This window comes from Pyrus communis, chromosome 1 (assembly GCF_041283825.1).
Source record: "Pyrus communis isolate YQ-2024b chromosome 1, ASM4128382v1, whole genome shotgun sequence".
Classification (NCBI taxonomy): Eukaryota; Viridiplantae; Streptophyta; class Magnoliopsida; order Rosales; family Rosaceae; genus Pyrus; species Pyrus communis.
Genome location: NC_142565.1, coordinates 19,024,370 through 19,042,003, shown reverse-complemented (window position 1 = coordinate 19,042,003; position 17,634 = coordinate 19,024,370). Strand labels below are relative to the sequence as shown.

General features: G+C 37.4%; 1 protein-coding gene and 1 long non-coding RNA gene across 4 annotated transcripts; both read right to left on the bottom strand.

Annotated features, from left to right (window-relative positions):
- Positions 1–3,224: 3,224 nt before the first annotated feature.
- LOC137719960 (uncharacterized) lies at positions 3,225–4,732 on the bottom strand. Its single transcript, XR_011066452.2, has 3 exons — positions 4,203–4,732; positions 4,005–4,054; positions 3,225–3,902 (listed from the first exon to the last, which is right to left on the bottom strand). It is a non-coding gene; the product is annotated as an uncharacterized LOC137719960 (long non-coding RNA).
- A 347-nt stretch (positions 4,733–5,079) lies between these two features.
- Positions 5,080–8,914, bottom strand: LOC137721335 (uncharacterized). 3 transcript variants are annotated; one of them, XM_088699516.1, is made up of 10 exons: positions 8,774–8,867; positions 8,602–8,647; positions 8,352–8,482; positions 7,612–7,692; positions 7,422–7,510; positions 7,250–7,324; positions 6,797–6,858; positions 6,647–6,706; positions 6,268–6,441; positions 5,080–5,453 (listed from the first exon to the last, which is right to left on the bottom strand). In XM_088699516.1, the coding sequence occupies exons 3-10, from the start codon at positions 8,475–8,477 to the stop codon at positions 5,368–5,370; spliced, it is 753 nt and encodes a 250-aa protein (XP_088555642.1). In that variant the 5' UTR covers positions 8,478–8,482; positions 8,602–8,647; positions 8,774–8,867; the 3' UTR covers positions 5,080–5,367. The 3 variants fall into 3 exon arrangements, with proteins under 3 accessions (XP_088555642.1, XP_068316536.1, XP_088555643.1); XM_068460435.2 differs by having other exon boundaries at positions 8,602–8,914; XM_088699517.1 differs by having other exon boundaries at positions 5,080–5,444; positions 8,602–8,835.
- Positions 8,915–17,634: the final 8,720 nt, after the last annotated feature.

The following is a 17,634-nucleotide window of genomic DNA, read 5'->3' as shown; positions in this document are numbered from 1 at the left end:
CTAAAAAGAAATTTAGTTACGCATGCTCATCATAACTGAAAAACAATTTAAAATGAACATTAAAACTAAACAAGGACAGAAAGAACTCTAAAAAACTCCAACAGTTGAATGGCAGATTCGCCACTCTTCTTTGGATGCAGGATGCGGCACTCTTTTTTTTCCCCCCTCTAATTTGTGGCAATAATGTATATATAGGGTAAAGGCACAGTTGAATCACAGGAAGAAAAGGATTAGGTCATTTGAATTAATTTAGGACTCCCAAAAATCAGATAGGAATTGTTGGAATGTGATAAGGATCCCTCTTTGTAACTGGAGATAAGATAAAGTAGGATAAGATTTGGATAAGATAAGGCAACATAAGATGAATCTAGATAAGTTAAGGTAAGATAAAGTTCCTCTCCAACTAGGATTCCTTTTTCTTGTGTAATTCCTTGTCTTCCAAGCCTCATCTTCAATTTCTCCAGAGTTTAGCATATGTCTAACACCATTTAAATACCAAAAATGTCCAACCCATAAGCTCTCCAGGCCTGCTATCCAATCCAAGTCCAAAACTGCTCCAAATTGCTCCATTTGACTATTTATTGTCATCTTTACCAACTGGACCTATAATAATATGAAAATAACATAAACTACCAAAATAAATGGAAAGTAACGAAGTAAATGCAAAGAAATAAGATAACAAAGTCGCATAAATTTGATCCTATCAACTCACTACCTTTCAGATGCTTTCGGGCAAGAGCAAAATCACATCAGTCAGGCTAATTGGCCTATAAAAGGAGGAAGAGGCCCTAGAGACAAGGACACTCAACCAATCAAACAAACAAACATACAAACTCTGCTCTCAAGCCAGATTTGCATTCAAAAGCTGAAATCAACATAGATTCAGTCCTTTTTAGGGACAAGCTATCTCTTACCTAGTTTAAAGCTTTGCTATCTCCCTTAGTGGTGATTCCCTTGTGTAAACTTGTTTACCATCCATCCCTTTTTAGCATTTAAACCCCTGTTAATTCAAAGAGAAGTGATTGTACGAGGTTCAATCTTGACAGACAAGGTGAAATCTTACCCGACGCTTTTTGTTTGTTTTCTAAATTTATAGATCTATTACTTAATGCATTCTCCAGTATGTATTCAAGTTATTTTCATCATTTTTCCTATTTTAAGAGTTCCATTTGCATCTAGATCTGGTTAGTTTAACGGATATGTTATCATTAAAATCAATCAAGAACCAAACAAATGGCTTAAAGGGGCCTGGACTCCCTTCATTTGAACATACAAGACTATGAACTAAAAGTCCTTGTTTACAAGGCAAGAAAAAGAACTTAATGTAGACTTAACCCATCCATGACAATCCTTTGATAACAAGAAGTCCAACTAACTTGGGGTGCAAGTAATCGACTGAAAACATTCTTGTTCTACATCTGCTATACTGAGATAGCAATGGCACGCCTAGCACTTAGTTAGTTTTGATTGCGAGCCTTAAGGCCTATACCTAAGGCCCCACAAAGGCACGTTTCAGAACTAACTTTGTCCTCTTCTTGTAGCACATCAACAAGTAAGAGCCCGACTACACATCCAAAGTGCCAATCTCTTAAGAAGCTATGCTGAGGTCCGAGGATCCTTCTCCCGAGAAATCTTTGCCCGAACACATACGAGTAAGATGTTGCTAGAATCCCAACTGATAAAAGGTTGTCGATCAAAATTTAGTAATGCATGGTTGCATATCTTGTAACATAACTTGATAAAATAATTTTGCTTTCGTATATATTGCATGTGGTCTATTGTTCCTCGATCCACTTTCTTCATAATTTGATATGGTCATATAGTAGATGAGCGTAAATTGTAAGCTATATACAGTAGATGAGCATAAATTGTAATTTATTTATGCTTATTCTACATTTTAGATAGCAGCAGACGTATGTAATATCGAATTAAGGAACAGTACAATAAGGAGTTGTATATGTATGACAAAAATCAGAATCATATAACTAGCATAAGACTGATTTGTATACGTAATAAGAATTGAACGAAGATCATTTCCAGACACCAGAAGTGAATGGTAATGAACATAATACTCTTTCAATACATAAAGAAAACTCAGTGCAAGCCCAGAGAGATATCAAGCACTCTGCACAAAGTGGTACAGTTGAAAATGACCTTTTGTGTTCTTAATCATGAAATCTTACTGCGAAGAGGACTTTTTAGACCATTCCCAAGACATTTTGCAAGGAATATTAGTAACCAAGAATCGACCCCACCAATCCTGATTTGGCCTTATATTTGATCAATCGCAAGTTTCACAACTCCTGAATTGAAAAAAGAGGAATCGAGAAGGATGAAGGGATGTGGTAGGAGAGAAGATAAAAATGATTACACACTCCTCTTTACTTTCACTTCTTTCACTCTTCTTCATTGCTCCTTTCTCCTACATATTTTTTCTCTATTTTTACAACAAAGATAAATGCTAAGCCCAGGACAACGCTAGAGAGAAAAACTAAGAAAACACCTTATGTCCTCTCTTCCCTATTTTCCTCTATCAAATTCTCGTATCTTCTAACCATATTCATCTACTATTGTGGTCGTTGTTTCGCTCTGTCAAAGTGAGCCTTCATTGTTGTGGTCTCTCTTTTCCTCTGTCAAAGAGTCTTTTGCGTTTCTATTTTGCTCGTGGAGAAAAAGCTAGAGCTTGTGTTCTCTAATATTTCCTCAAAGGAACCCTAATGTGGTTAAGGTTATAAAGTTTCCTTTATACCTCTTTCTAAGTGAGTGCCAAACTTGTAATAAGCAAGCTTCTGAAAACCGCGCTAGTCGGGCGGCGGGCTGGTGCCTAGAGCCTAGGCGGCTAGGCGAGGTCTAGGCAGATTTAGGTAAAAGAATGATAAAACGCATGGATAAGATAATATAAGAATGATAAAATGCATGGATAAGATAATATAAGAATGATAAAATGCAAAAAGAGTATCGAACAAGTCCAAATTTTAAAAACAAATTAAGCATGTATGCCATATAACCATAGTGAGGAGTATTGTTGGATGACACATGTACAATAAGTTCACAATTTAAAACCACATAAAATGCAAAATAGGAAGAAAATAAAGAAATATAGTAATGTAGATAGGATAATTAAATTTAATATATAATTATTGAGTAATATGATTTTTTAAAAGAAGAACGTCCATATATATATATATGTGAGTATTTTAAGTAGATAATATGGTAATTTAAAATAGATGACAACAAAACATTATTTATATATTCTTATAAAACATTATTTTAAGTCGATAAGTAAATGAAAAATAGACAACTCAGTGATGGGTGGTTGAAAAGTGAAAACCAATCAATTACTCTATGTAACCCACCACCTCATGTTTCTCACATAATCCAAGGTGGAGTCCGATCCTATTACTGCCTTTGACCCCTTGGAAAGTGGAAGGCCTTCGTTTTAAATTTATTTCGTTTTTTCTTCTTCCACCAGAACTCAAACTTTCGTTTCTTCTTCTCCCTCGCACAACTAGGCTAAAATCCAGAAGCCAGGCTTAAAACCGATCAATTGCTCTCTCTCTCTCTCTTTGCGCTTTCTCTTCCCTCATCCATGCACAGACGGCAAGTTGCAGAAATTCTGCATAAGGCTCTGCTAATATTATAAAAATTGAGAGTTGCAGATCAAATCAAGAGTTGCAAATCCGATGAAGAGCTGCAGCGAGATTCAAAATGCCTAGGGTGTCGCCTAGCACCGCTTAGACCGCCTAGAGCACCCAGTTAGCGCCTAGGCAGCCGGCTAAATCATCCCCACCTTAACCGAACGTTTTGGCCTAAATCAGATCAAAGCTCTGCCGCCCAGAGTGTTTTTTCAAAGACACTGCCTTGATCATGTCAAATCCCTCAATTGGGCTGACACCAAGGATCTGTGAGATAAACAAAAATTGGTAAATTACAAATGAACAAAGAAGTAGAAACGAGTTACCTTATAAATTTCAAAGTCCATACAATTTACAAATTCAAATTACCTTATAAACTGCTCTAGAAACATGATAGGTTTAACACCCTGTTGCTATATCTATACATTCAAAACATCAAGTAATTGTTACAATACTTGCAAAACAAACAAACAAAGGCCCAGCATTTGTATCACGAAAACGAAACTTTTTACAGAACAAAACCTTATTCTCAATTTTCTCACCAATCAAACAGAGTGATTAAATTACCTGACGAAAGACGGTGGGTTTCTTGCTGAAGATGTCCATGGCGACGATTTGGGCTTCAGCCAGTATGTCGTAGACCGAGATGCTGCATCGTCTGTCACTCCAGCATCGGAAACCTATACATCTAGATTCTTGTTCCGAATTTGCTAGTTGTGATGAAAGGAAAAGATTGTTGGAGAGGGGAGATAGAGAGGAGTTGAATCTTAAATTAGTTGGAAGAGGAAATTACTTATGTTTCTGAGATATGTACACCTTTTCTCGCTGTGGAACCGACTGTTCACCCTCAAGCCAAACTCACCTGAACTTCTAAACTTCTGTGTGAAAGTGCAGTGAGGCCGGAGACGACAAACTACAACTGGGTCTTGAACGGGAAGGATGTTTGAGGGCTGACCAGAGATGGAGAGTTTTGAGAGGAGACGTGTTTAAATCCCAAAAATTTTGAATTGATGCAGGGTACTGCTTTCAATTAGTGATGGGTGCTTTATGATCCAGTTTCACCCTAAGCTCATTTTTATGGATTGATTTTCAACCGTTCAGATTTCATTCAACGGTTCACATGCCGTCCCCACGCAACATCCGCAAAGTGCGATCTGCCCCTTAGAAAACGTGAAGCTATTACATATTTTTTGTCTGAATTCAAAATACCCCAGGTCTTTTTCATTAATTTTCTTTTTAAATTTTTCTCACAAAAAAGGTAAGGAAGGGGAGTTTCGAACTTGTGACATATTTTGACAATAAAGCCCTTAAAAGGGCTCTACTGACCAGTACGTTACCATTAATAACTTGTTAAGACTTTGCAAGTATTTGACTGAAAGGAGGGCGGACTCAGACTGAATGATGTTCTGTTAGGAGGAGTTAGCATGCAATACTCATGTAAGAATAAAAGAATGTACTGCTCTATTATTTCCATGGAACAAAAAATCATTTTACAACTTTATAAGGTGTATAAACACACTTGATTAGCAGCAATAACTACGAAAGTATTCCTACGTCATGACCTACAAAACAAAACGTCAAGCATCGCGACCGTTGCAACACTTAGAATACTCGAAAGGAAAGACGGTGCCCATAGCTATCAGCAAACTTCACCAAGACATAAGCAAGCAGAGCAGGCATCCCATATGTCAATTTTTTCAGGTTCACACATATCTTGTAATCAAACATCGGCTCAAGCAGCAGGTGCTTGTCCATCCAATCTGGTATTACGACTGCGCCCACGGCCCCTTCCCCTGCCTCGACCACGCCCTGCAAGACCTTCAAAAGGCATCTATTATCAGATATCTTATCGACGTTAACAGCATTCCCACATTCCAAAGATTCAAAGCACACAATACTTATGAATTAATTATTTGAGAACGCAAAAGTTTCCACTTTCTAAGGGCCCGTTTAATAACCATTTGATTTTAAGTTTAGAGTTTTCAGTTTTTTTCACTAGGTATAGAGAGAAAGTAGATGGCAGGGTAGATGAATAAGAATGCGGAGAGTATTGTAGGAGAGGGGGAAGAAATGCACATCATGTTACATACAAAATCAAAATAAAAAAATACGAAAAAAATTTCTTTTCAGTTTTTGGTTCCACGTTGTGTACCATTCCGTGTGCATTTCTCCGTTTCCTTCCACCACCCTTCTTCTATTAATCCCCTCATTTCTTCCTTGTAACCTACTTATTTCTGACCAAAAAGTGAAAACTAGAAGCTGAAAACCAAATGGTTCTCAAACAAGCCCCACCAAGCAAGTAGAGAGCTAAATGCATTGTGTCAAAACCATCAGTATTAGCTACAATAAAAGCACACTGGTCAAGGATACAGTAGACCGTAAGCATAAAAATTAAAACAAAACAAAAAAGTAAGGAATACAACCAGGGTAAATGTAAAACCTAGTTTAAAAACCGTATGAATCCAATATTGATAAACTACGTTATTAGTGACATGGAGGCAAACATAAAGCCGCTAACATATTTGCATTCATAGATTTACAGTTACTACTGCAAGCCAGAGAACTACATTTAATTGGAATAAACTTAAAGGAAATAAATTAAATATAACAGTACAGAGCATAGAAAACCTACCACGGCCTTGGGCAGGTGCACCTTCAACATAGTCATAGTATCCACCTGACTGACCATAACCTCGTCCTCGACCCCTAAAAGAACCACCTCTTGAACGGCCTCTACCTCTGCCACCATAACCACGCCCACCATCCCAAACATCTCCATTATAATCCCCAACTCCATTGTAGTTTCCTGCACACAGGGTACCATACCATGAACCAGAGCAAAACCCAATGAGCAATTTTAGCCACTTGTAACAAAAAAACTCAGTAAATTACCATGGGTACTGGTATAATGATATTTGAAGTTTTTGAAAAGCAAAATTTTAACCCCACTTCACGATTACAATGACGCTGTAAACAAAATATATTCTTAATTTTAGAGCAGAGAGCGATACCTCTACCCCAGCCTCTTCCTTGGCTACCACGACCCCTGCCTTGGAATCCAGGCGAACCGTCTGGCTTGCATGTAATTAAATCAATATTAATTGAAGCAATTATAGTAGAGAAGTAACCTCATAAACATGAACAAAGACATAACACATCACCTCCATTGTCCTCAAAATCATTCAACTGTTTCACTTGGTCAACTGGAAGAGGGGATTGATATCTGTACCGTATCAAATAACAGAAAATGAAAGATAAGGATAGACTTCCCACCTTTCAAACCACATACTCATATGATCACTGTGATTTTTATCGCATAGTTGTGCACTTCTGGGCTCTACTGTGCATCATAATGTAATTAGCATTTTAGGAACCAGCACTAAAATCATTCCTTAGAATTCATTCAACTACATATGGTTCAAAAGCAATCGAAGTTTTAAAGTTTTTAGCACCCTTTAAAATCCTAACAGCAGTAGCACAGTTCATCTGTTAATAATTTTGTATCCCAGTTCAGCAAACCATCAGTAAATACTAAAATGGGATACTCATGAGATGCACCAGAAATACATAGTTGCTTCAGCATGCAAGCAGAAACCAAAATCTAAATTGCTTACCCTGAAGAGGATGTAAGGAGCTCTTTCTTCGACAAGGTAATAGTGATCGTTGAAACATGCCGAGTACTCTCAACACTGCAGAAAAACACAACCAATTATATCACTTAAGTGAAACAAGAAAGGAAATCATATGTGCATATGCATAGTAGCATAGAAGTGTATGGTTTCATACGGAAGCAGGCCTTCTTCTAGGGGCTCGTACACGTCAGTTATATCAGTCGATCCAATAGAAGTATTCTGATGAAGACCAAGAATCCTTCTCTGGAAATAGAAAAGCTTTATCAGAAAATGTGTACACACAAACACTGGTACAGACATGAAAGTACATGCATATGTCTACGAAGAGGTCACAAGTCCCTCACCTTTATTAGCTCAGCAATCATAACCGTTTTATTGATAGCTCGGCCCATTGCCTTTAGAACAATTTCGTCAGATCCTTTCTCCTACATCAGATACAATCATTTATGGTAAAGCCTAACGGGAAAAAAAAAGGATTTAGTGCACTATTAGAAAAAAGTAATAATAATAATAATAACGATAATAAAAGATGAGCTAAGGGCAAACAAAAACAAATTAAAATCCAAAGGACAAACAAAGACAAAACTAAAGGCACAAAAGCAAAAGGAAAATAAAAGACAAGGGACTGCCACGTACTACGGTCTAATAGTATTTCTCTTTACTTGTAAGTAAGAAATCTTAAGTTCGATTCTCGCTAAATACAAATTTGAACCATATTATTGTTAACTCATTGTAAGTCTAAGCCCACCCCTTCTTCTTAGCAAAGATAAAATCGTTTGTTTAAAAAAAATAAAAAATAAATAAAAAGCAAGGGACTGGAGTCTGGAAGTTGCAACTTGTACCTCATATTAAAACGCAAGATAAAATAGTGACTAATATGTATATAGCTAAAGGGAAATGTAAATCAACCAAGCAGACTTTCACACCTTTTCTAGCTTTCACACATCCTTTTTATCTGGTTGAGTAAATTAAATAGAAACAACCGACAAGATGCGTGAGAGGTTAAAAAGATAAGAGTGTGTTTATAATTTTCCTTTTAACAAAACACAAAACATGAAATGGAGAAAAGAGGCAGAGGAGGGACCTGGAGGAGAGTGGTGGCGTAAGTAATATAGTTCCTCATTCTGCCTTGAGCCGTTATACGAATCTCATTCTCGTTTATGGGCGTAGCCTCCGCCTTGGGCTTCTCCACCCTCTGAAACCTATCCATTTACTCTGCACCCAAACACCAACACCAACACCAACACAAGCAAACCCCAATCAAACCCAACAGATACGCACACATATGTACACAGTGAGAGAGCGAGGAGATTAAAATTAGGGTTTGGTTTTACCTTTTGTTAGTTGGAGGAGGGAATCTGAGAGTTGGGAGGAGGGAATCTGAAACAAACAGTGGCAAAAGCAAGGGCAAAAGCAACGATGTGTTTCTGCACTAGGATAATATTTAATTTGTGACTTTAATTTAATAAATAAGAAATGAAAATTAAGAAATACCGAGAGAGAGACTAGGGTTTCTGGTGACGGTCTTATCGGCGGCAACACCGCCGAGTCCTATTATCTGCCATTTTATTTTCGGTGACAGCAGCCCAACACTTGTCATACGCGTTTCCTACTTTGGTTCCCACTCTTGGCCTAGGTAGCGTTCCCTCCTACACTTGGTCCTTGTTCGGTAACGTATTACTCTTTGCTTAATCTCAGTTTATTACTCTAAAATTTTTTGGTTTTTAATATTACATGTATCAAGCTTTTTTTCATTCTAGAGTAGTATCTAAATTCATAATTTTGAGACACTTTCACACACTCGTTAAGGTGGCTATTAAATCAGCCGTTAACATATGAGTTGCACACTTAGTTACTTACGAATCCAAAGGAGTTGCACGCCCTGAGGCCCTTTATTACCTTCTCATATGAGTTGGTCACTTCTTAGACCATCTCCAACCGAAGGGTCCAGAGGGTCAGAGGGCCGAAAATAGCCCAAAAATCATCTCCAATTGAGGGCTAGGCCAAAGAGTTCGTGGGCTCCACGAGACAAAAAAGGCCCAAAGGGCCAACCCACTTTTTTTTTTTTTTTTTTTGTTCTTTTCCAATTGCCCAACTAACACACCCCGACTCGGAATGTCCACTAGGACTCCAAATCGAGCTGTGATGGCCGACACCTGGAAGGTGACGAAGCCATAAAGTGTAGTGATGTGAAAAATGTGAATGAATTTAAACCTAAAAGTGTCTAAATATAAGAGTGCGCTAGTGAGCGAGAATGAACTCATTTCACACGTGACGTCATAGCATAAGTAAAGTATAGTAGAATGGATTGAGAATTATACCCTCGGAGAAAACCACTTATATTGAGATTTGCCAAGAGTCCTCGTCCATACGAAAACTCAGCTACTAAAACCTGGAGAGGCGAAAAACAAGGGTGAGTGGGCCTAAAAACAAAGTTTTATAAAAAATAAAAATAAAAAGTATAGTTTCCAAAATATACATACTACGTATAGTAAGAAAATACTTACAGTAGCTGCAAAATATCAAGATATCAATACGGCACAAATCCCGTACGTAAACACATTTTGTCAGTAACCACATAATCTAGCATAAGCAAATATATCATAACGAGTGTTCATCGACATATGCTGACACACGAGTTCATGCAGAGGTAGTCTGACATGAACAAGACTATGTGTAATAATGATATACGCTCTAGTGCTACAATTACGTGAAGACTGGCGCTATTCACGATCACATACGAGTCGGAGTTGCCTAATGCAACTTGTACGACAGGACTGGCACCTACTTGGATCCAAGGCCAGCACGTGGTGCGAATGTGAACAAACATGTAAAAGACTGGTCCTGACCCTGGGCAAGCACTAACACCGAGTGCAGCAAACAATGAGCAGATAACACAAATATAGTTAGGCCACAGTGATTCGATAGTTCTAATCAACATACTAACATTCATAGCCATAGATATAATTATGGCATCAAAGATTATAAGCATACCTGTGCATCCTGTAGGATGTAGCATATTTCATAATTTCTAGTCAATATAACATTCATTAAAGCTGTAACTTGTATTAAGGCATCTCGCCGGATCCGGAATAATTTCATAAATTCCATCATTTCGCTAATTCCTATAAACTTTAGTCTAATCCAGGCGTACGTAAGAAATTCTTTTCCAAATGCATAAATGGAAACAATCAATCATATATATATACACTATATAAAGGAAAAGACACACTCACCTAAAGTCCGCGCTACAACTTCCTAGTACAAATATCGAGGCGTCACGAACGATTGTCGCCTAGAAAAAAATATCAAATCACGTCTTAGAATTTTTATTGATAGAACACATAACTTAGATAAAAACACATCCCCAAAGACGTTCTAAAATGATTTGAAACCCATTGACCAAAAGTCAACCGTCAGTCGAAGATTGACGGTAGGGTCTACAACCCTACGTAACTCGATCCGGAAGATCCGCACCTCGGATTTCTGATCCGTAACATCCCAAGAGTTTCAATAAGCTTCTAGAACAACATCCTAAAGTTTTGGAACGATCCCAACGGTCGGATCTCCGCCAATTGCTAAAATTAAGCGATGGTCAACGTTTTACTTTACAAACTTACAAATCCAATTTGGGAAGATCTGTACGTCCAATTCTCGATTCGTAAGTTCCTAATATTCTTTAATATTATGTACTATTACCTATTAAAATTTGGTGACGATCCGAAGCGGTGGTCAATGTTTTATTTTACGAACTTACAAATCCAATTTAGGAAGATCCGTACGTCCAATTCTCGATTCGTAAGTTCCTAATATTCTTTAATATTATGTACTATTACCTATTAAAGTTTGGTGACGATCCAATGGTTGAATCGTCTAATCATATAATAACCAAGTGGCGACCCTTAACGAAAATATAACCAAACAACGGAATTTCATCAATCAGATGTCTATTATGAAATCGGGGCACCCATTTTAGCCTTGGGAGGTCAAGGGGTGTCTTTCCCCACGCACCACTGCATGCGGCGGCTGGTAGCCCCGACTCGCCAGAAAATTCAACTATTTCCAAAAATTCTCAATTTTCACAGGAATGAAGATCTCAACGGGAGCAGCAACTTTGATACCTGTCGCCAAGTCCAATTTGGCCGGGAAAAGCTCCAATTCCCCTCAAAGGCTCCAAAAACCCTAGAAATGGGTGGCTTCAATCTGCCACCTCCGGTGCTCCGCCGCCCCTACAATTGCTTAGCCTTTGTTCCAGGCCTCAAGAGGAGTGTTTTGGTGGTGTTGGTGGTGGTCAACCTAACTTTCTCGATCAGTGGATTTCCGCTGTGGTGAAGGAAATATTGGTGAAAACACGTTCATTTGAGCAACATCTATGCATGCAATTAACAATTAAAAGGCGAAATCATGCTTGTATGCACTCAAAACAAAAATTTACCCATGAAATTCAAAGCCTAGTAGTTATGATGAACCAATACTCAACTCAAGATCTAAGAAAAAGAGTTGAGATTTCTTTATACCTTTGAAGCACCTCTTTGCTTAGCAAAGATTAATCACCCATGTGAGGGCCTTCCTTCCTTGGTCACCTTGCTCCTTCGCTCCATGGATGTGGATATTGGGTTCTCCAAAAGTCCCCAAAGTTGGAGACCTCTAAGTTTCGACACCAAGGATGGTTAAGGAAAAAGATGAGTGACCATGGAAGAATTAGATGCTAGTAAATTCCCCAATGGTGGCCAGCCTCCTAGAGAGAAAAAGGAGAGCTTTTGTTCTCTCCAATTTTCTCAAGAAAACCCTAATGAAGAAAAAGCTATAAAGTCACATTTATACCTACCTTCATTGGAGTGGCAAACTTGTAATAAGTCCAAAACCCACACCCTCTCTAAGCATGGCCCGCCTCCCTATTTTTTGTGGGTTAATTGCCCATTTTGTTTTAGTTGTCACACAACTTAAACCTGATGTGTCTTGTGGACCAAAACCCTTTTGTGTCCTGAAACCCATAATTAACTTAAGGCCTAAAACAAACCTTTCATTTTAGATTAATTAAATTTTAATTAATCCTTTCCATATACAATTAAACTATTTAATTGTCCTTACTCATCTTCGTTATATCCTTCAATCATTACCTTACACGATGTGCGATCCATTAGGTTCCTTTTAGCGAGGCAGTGGGCAATTAGAACTCTTCAAATCAATTGTGAATTGAAACTTACTTTCAATTCTTCCTTTAGTCATTATACACCTTTGGGGCTTCCACAAACCATGAGTGACACCTACCAGTATGTCATGGCTACCCAAGCTAAGTCGAAGTGGTTGGAGAACCTGTCTAGTTAAAATTACAATGCAATACGGGGACACCCTCTTACGGAGTGACTTTGACATAGTCAAAGATCAAGGATCTAACCACAAGACAACTATGATGCCTCAGGTCAAAGGACTACTTTGCATTATCCCAACCATGAACTCTCATGTGACATGAGTATGAAAACTCCTTGTTGATCGCGTTCAGTGGACTCATTCTCTATTGAGCACCTACATACTTGTCTTGGTGTCAATCACACCAAGGACTCGAGACCAGTCACTCTCTCTAAGAGAAGACATAGCACATACTAATCTTAATAGACTATCAATGCCCAATTGGCAATCCTATGATTAGGAACGTTTAGGATATGTATACAAAAGAGAATGGTCTCGTGAATCTAACTTCTTTAGATCACATTCTCCCAATTACATATTCCTTGGACTTATCGTTTAAGCATATAACATTTATATAAGACGGCTTAAAAGAATAATCTTTTCCCTTTATAGTAAACTAGATTAGTTTAACATGTGAAATGTCCGTAAAGTATCATCATATGATTGGTTTTAGGGCACATTTCCAACACGTGGCACCTCTGGAACCAACGATTCCGTTCTTCGAGATACGAGGCCAAAACCCCAACAATCTTGGGTGTAAACTGAAGAGGGGATGATGGTGATTGATTTCCAAGCGGTGGCGAGCCTTGGATCGCTGAAAAAAAGTCAGAAAAGCGACGGGAAAGTCGCCAGGTCACGCGGGTCCAGTCGGGAAGAAACAGGTCAACCCGGTTTGGGTTCCCTCCTATTCTTCTTCTCTCCTTTCCCTCCTATTCTCTTTTCTAATTCGTTCCTCAGCTCTCTCTCTCCTCCTCATTGGCCGCCCATTTCCCTTCCTTTCTCTCCTGATTGGGCAAACCTTCCACCCCCAACTCTCTTCTCTTTTTTTTTTCCTCCTCTAATATTAAATAACAATATAATAACCATGAGAGAGATATATATAAAATAATAAACAGTAATCTTTTACAAAAGTACTTTTTGGATTTGTAAATCCGTAAAATTTTAATCGTAACTCCAAATTCACTTTCGTGTTGGGCCTACGCATCCGTATCGGTGAGTACTTCAGGAATACGATAAAATAATAGCCCATAAGCTTCACGAAATGACGGTCAACTAAAGTCAACAATCTCACCTCTAAGGGCATTTTCGTCAATTCACTCATTTAAAATTTATAAGAACATAAAATTAGGGACGGGTTATCACAATCTACCCACCTTAAAAAAATTTCATCCCCGAAATTTGAAATCACTTGTTATACAAAAGTAGTGAAAAGACAACAAGAAAATAAATATGTAAAGGAAGATATCAAATTAGAGTGGTTGCATAAAAGTGAATGTCATTCCGTCACGATCGGAGTGCAGCAATTCCTCTTTCATGCCCCTAAACTCTCACTTTCCTTCTCCTTTAACACAATACTATAATATAATACTTTTTATAAAAACATAAAGTTGAGAGTATTTACGTATGTAGAATAACATCTTGTCAAAATACATATATATGTAAAAACGTATAGTTAAAATAATTGTACTGAAATTAACATTTAAAATAAAGTTTTCCACCTATACAATCGTAGCATCACGTACTTGATGCGTGATTTATACGCACACAAATTAAACCCTCTTTTCGTCAAATTGTAGTATATGTATAAGTAGGGATCGTTCTGGACCGGGGATTAGGAGGGATTGTTAATCACTTGGAATTGACTCAAAAACGTAAAATAAAGTTTAAAACACTAAACTAGACTCAAAGAATGCAAAATTAAACTTTAAAACACTAAAACAAACCAAAAGACTCAAACAGTACCCAAAGCACTCGAAACTAAAAAAAACACTTTCTGGGCAGTTTTGAGCACCTTGAGTACTTTGGACGAATTTGGGAAACAAAATGAATCAAAATACTTATAAGCACAAGCTAAATGTATTTCTAACTAATCTAACACTTTAAAATAAATGGGGGATTGGTTTTGGATGAATTTAAACTAAATGCACATATTCTAATTAAAACAGATTATAAAAACGAAATTGATAAAATAGAATGATGAAAAACTAGTTAGAGGGTTCCTTATCCACACATGAACAATAAGCATATAATTTGACTCCCAGTTATGACTTCAACAAACGATGAATGACAATGCTCCAAGTTAATTAGGTCCGCTTAAATTAACCTTCAGATTTCCCTAGATTCATTGGATTGAATGGGATACGCATTACAACCAAATTATTCCTAATCAAAGTCTCTCACATGGAATACGCATGATAGAGACATTCAACAAAGATCATTAAGTTCAATGGAAATCATAAACATCGACTAGGCATTCATAACTATGGGATACGCATGTTAATCCAGCCTAGGGTTTACTAAACACAATCGTGACTAGCGATTTTTACTACTCATGAATATAAGTTCATAACGATTAGGTGAAATTCCCTTATATCCTAGCATCAAGTTTTAGGCATGCAAATTAAGTGTCGACCCTCAACCCACATACATAAACAAGTTCTTAATCAAAACAGGAAAGTAACCCACATCTAAAGTTCATGAATTCATAACTGGAGTAAATCAAATCATAACCAACATATGTCCATGGCTTCAAATTCGCTTCTAACTAAAAAGAAATTAGTTTCACATGTTTAACATAATTGAATAACAAGTTAAATTAAACATGAAAACAGAAACAAGAAAAGAAAGAACAAATGGATGGAATTGAATGGATGGAAAGTTAGCTACGGGGTTCATCTCCACATATGTTATACTTGCATAATAAAACGATTTCCAATTGCATTTCAACAAATCATTAATTCTCAACGCCCCGGGTCAATTAGGTCCGCTTAAATTAACCGTCAAGTTTTCCTTAAGTTAATGAATTGGATGGGTTAGCGCAACGCAATTCGCAACATTCTCCAAAAGTCCTTTACGTGAAAAGCACAATAAAGATACAATCAAAAATCATTAAGCATCATGAAAACTTTAAGTGTTGACGAGGCATTCGTTACTATGGAATACGCATGAAACTTATGCCAAGAATTCATTTAACGCGATTGTTTATAAGCAACCTCCACTACTTGTGAATATAAGTTCGTAACTATTAGGTGAAACTCACTTATATTCTAGCGTCATATTCATGCATGAAAATTAAGTGTACACTCTCAATAAACATACATAAATAAGTTATCAATCAAACGGTTAAACAAATTGAACCACAACTTATGAAACGCAATTAGAAGTAATCAAATCAAAATGCAAGCATAAACATATATTTCGAATCACCCCCTAGCTAAAGGGGGTTTAGTTTATTATAACTTTGAAATCAAAGAAACACCTAAACATTCCAACAACTCAAACTTGAATTGTATGAACGTTTAGGCACTCTTCTCTTCCATTCCTCATACGTACAAACAAAGAGAATTGAATTTAAACATTGAAATCAAAGAAACACCTAAACATTCCAACAACTCAAACTTGAATTGTATGAACGTTTAGGCCCTCTTCTCTTCCTCTTTATTGTAGCATAAGGTCTAAGGATAGTTGGTTTGGGGGAATGGAAGTGTGGAATGGAGTGAGGAGTGATGGAAATGGAAAGATGGTTTTGGATTCTAAGGGGACTCACGGCAAAGAGAAGGAATGGAAGTGTTTGTGGTGTGTTGTGTATGAAATGAGATGATATGAATTGAATGAATGAATGCAAGGGTATTTATAGGAGTAGTGGAGGGAACATATGGTTGTTTGTTTAAGATGCAAGTGGCTAATTAATGATGGAAAAGTATGTGATTTAAAGGATGCAAAGTGAATGAATCATGAATCATTGTGGATGAAAGGTGGAAGTGCATGTGTTGATGACTAGGTTAGTGGGTGGAAATCTGAAAATGGCATATAGGAATGGGAGCTCATGGTTTGAATGTGTAAAGTGTGTGTGAATGCATGTGAAGATGCAATAAATAATGCATGTAGGGTTAGGAAATAATGAAGAAATGCATGTGAGATGTTTGGAAAGGAAATGGGAACCCATGGCAATGAAGTTGTTTTGTGTTGTGAATTATGATGAATGCATGTGAGTTAAAGAGGGAGAATGTGGTGAAATGATGAAGTAGGAAGGTGGAAATGCATGTGAGATGTTTGGAAAGGAATAAAGAATGAATGGTGGAAATGTGAGTGAATGATGTGCATGTGTGAGAATGCATGTGGAATTAAGAGGAGTATGGAAGTGAAATAAATGAATGATATGTTAAGTGATAAGTGAATGATATGTGGTGAGTGATAAGTGAATGGTTTGATAAGTGATAAATGAATTAGTTTAAAGGGCTAGGGTTTAAGTACATAGAATGGGCCTAAAATAGGTTGGTTTGTATGGCATAATGTGTTTGATTGGGCTAGATCCATTGTTTTGTGTCTTCAAGTGCATACAAGGCCTTCAAATTCGTCCATCCTCTTGGCTCCATGGATAAGCTATCCAATCCATGCCCAAAAATGCTCCAAATGGCCTCAAAATGCACTTTCTTGCTCCCTAGGCCCTTAGAACCTGAAAACACACAAAAGAAGCATAAAGGACTAAAATAACGAGAGAAACATAACGTAAATGCACGAGAACAAGCCATTTAAGTCGCATGAATATGCTCCTATCAGTACTCCGAAGAGGAGCGTGTGGTATCTTTGGGTTAAGCCCAAATAATAAATAAATAACTAAAAATGCTAAAGTAAAAGAACCTACTTGTCTACGTGCTTAATGAACACAACGAATAAGTTATCCATATTACAGTCGGCAGCTCGTAATACCGACAAGTCACTGTTGTCTCGATAAGCAAGTAACAATTTCCCAAGGGTGCAATATTACAATCTTGCCCCTCATTGGAAAGTACGTAAAATTCGTCTAATTAGCGCCTCGATCGCGCTCACGTAGTACCCTCTCGGGCAATATCGTCTAAATTATGAAATTTTCTATATCTCAAACTCGATCATTCAAATACCTATTTGTAGTACTCAACTGTCAATTATGTATTATGCATAGAATTTTTGTACTACGC

Coding starts and splice junctions, on each gene's coding strand:
- LOC137721335 (XM_068460435.2), bottom strand. CDS start 8,477: ATGGATAGGTTTCAGAGGGTGGAGAAGCCCAAGGCGGAGGCTACGCCC. Junction 7,325..7,421: donor CTAGAAGAAGGCCTGCTTCC/GTATGAAACCAT, acceptor GTTTTTCTGCAG/TGTTGAGAGTACTCGGCATG. Junction 6,442..6,646: donor AGGAAGAGGCTGGGGTAGAG/GTATCGCTCTCT, acceptor CCCTGTGTGCAG/GAAACTACAATGGAGTTGGG.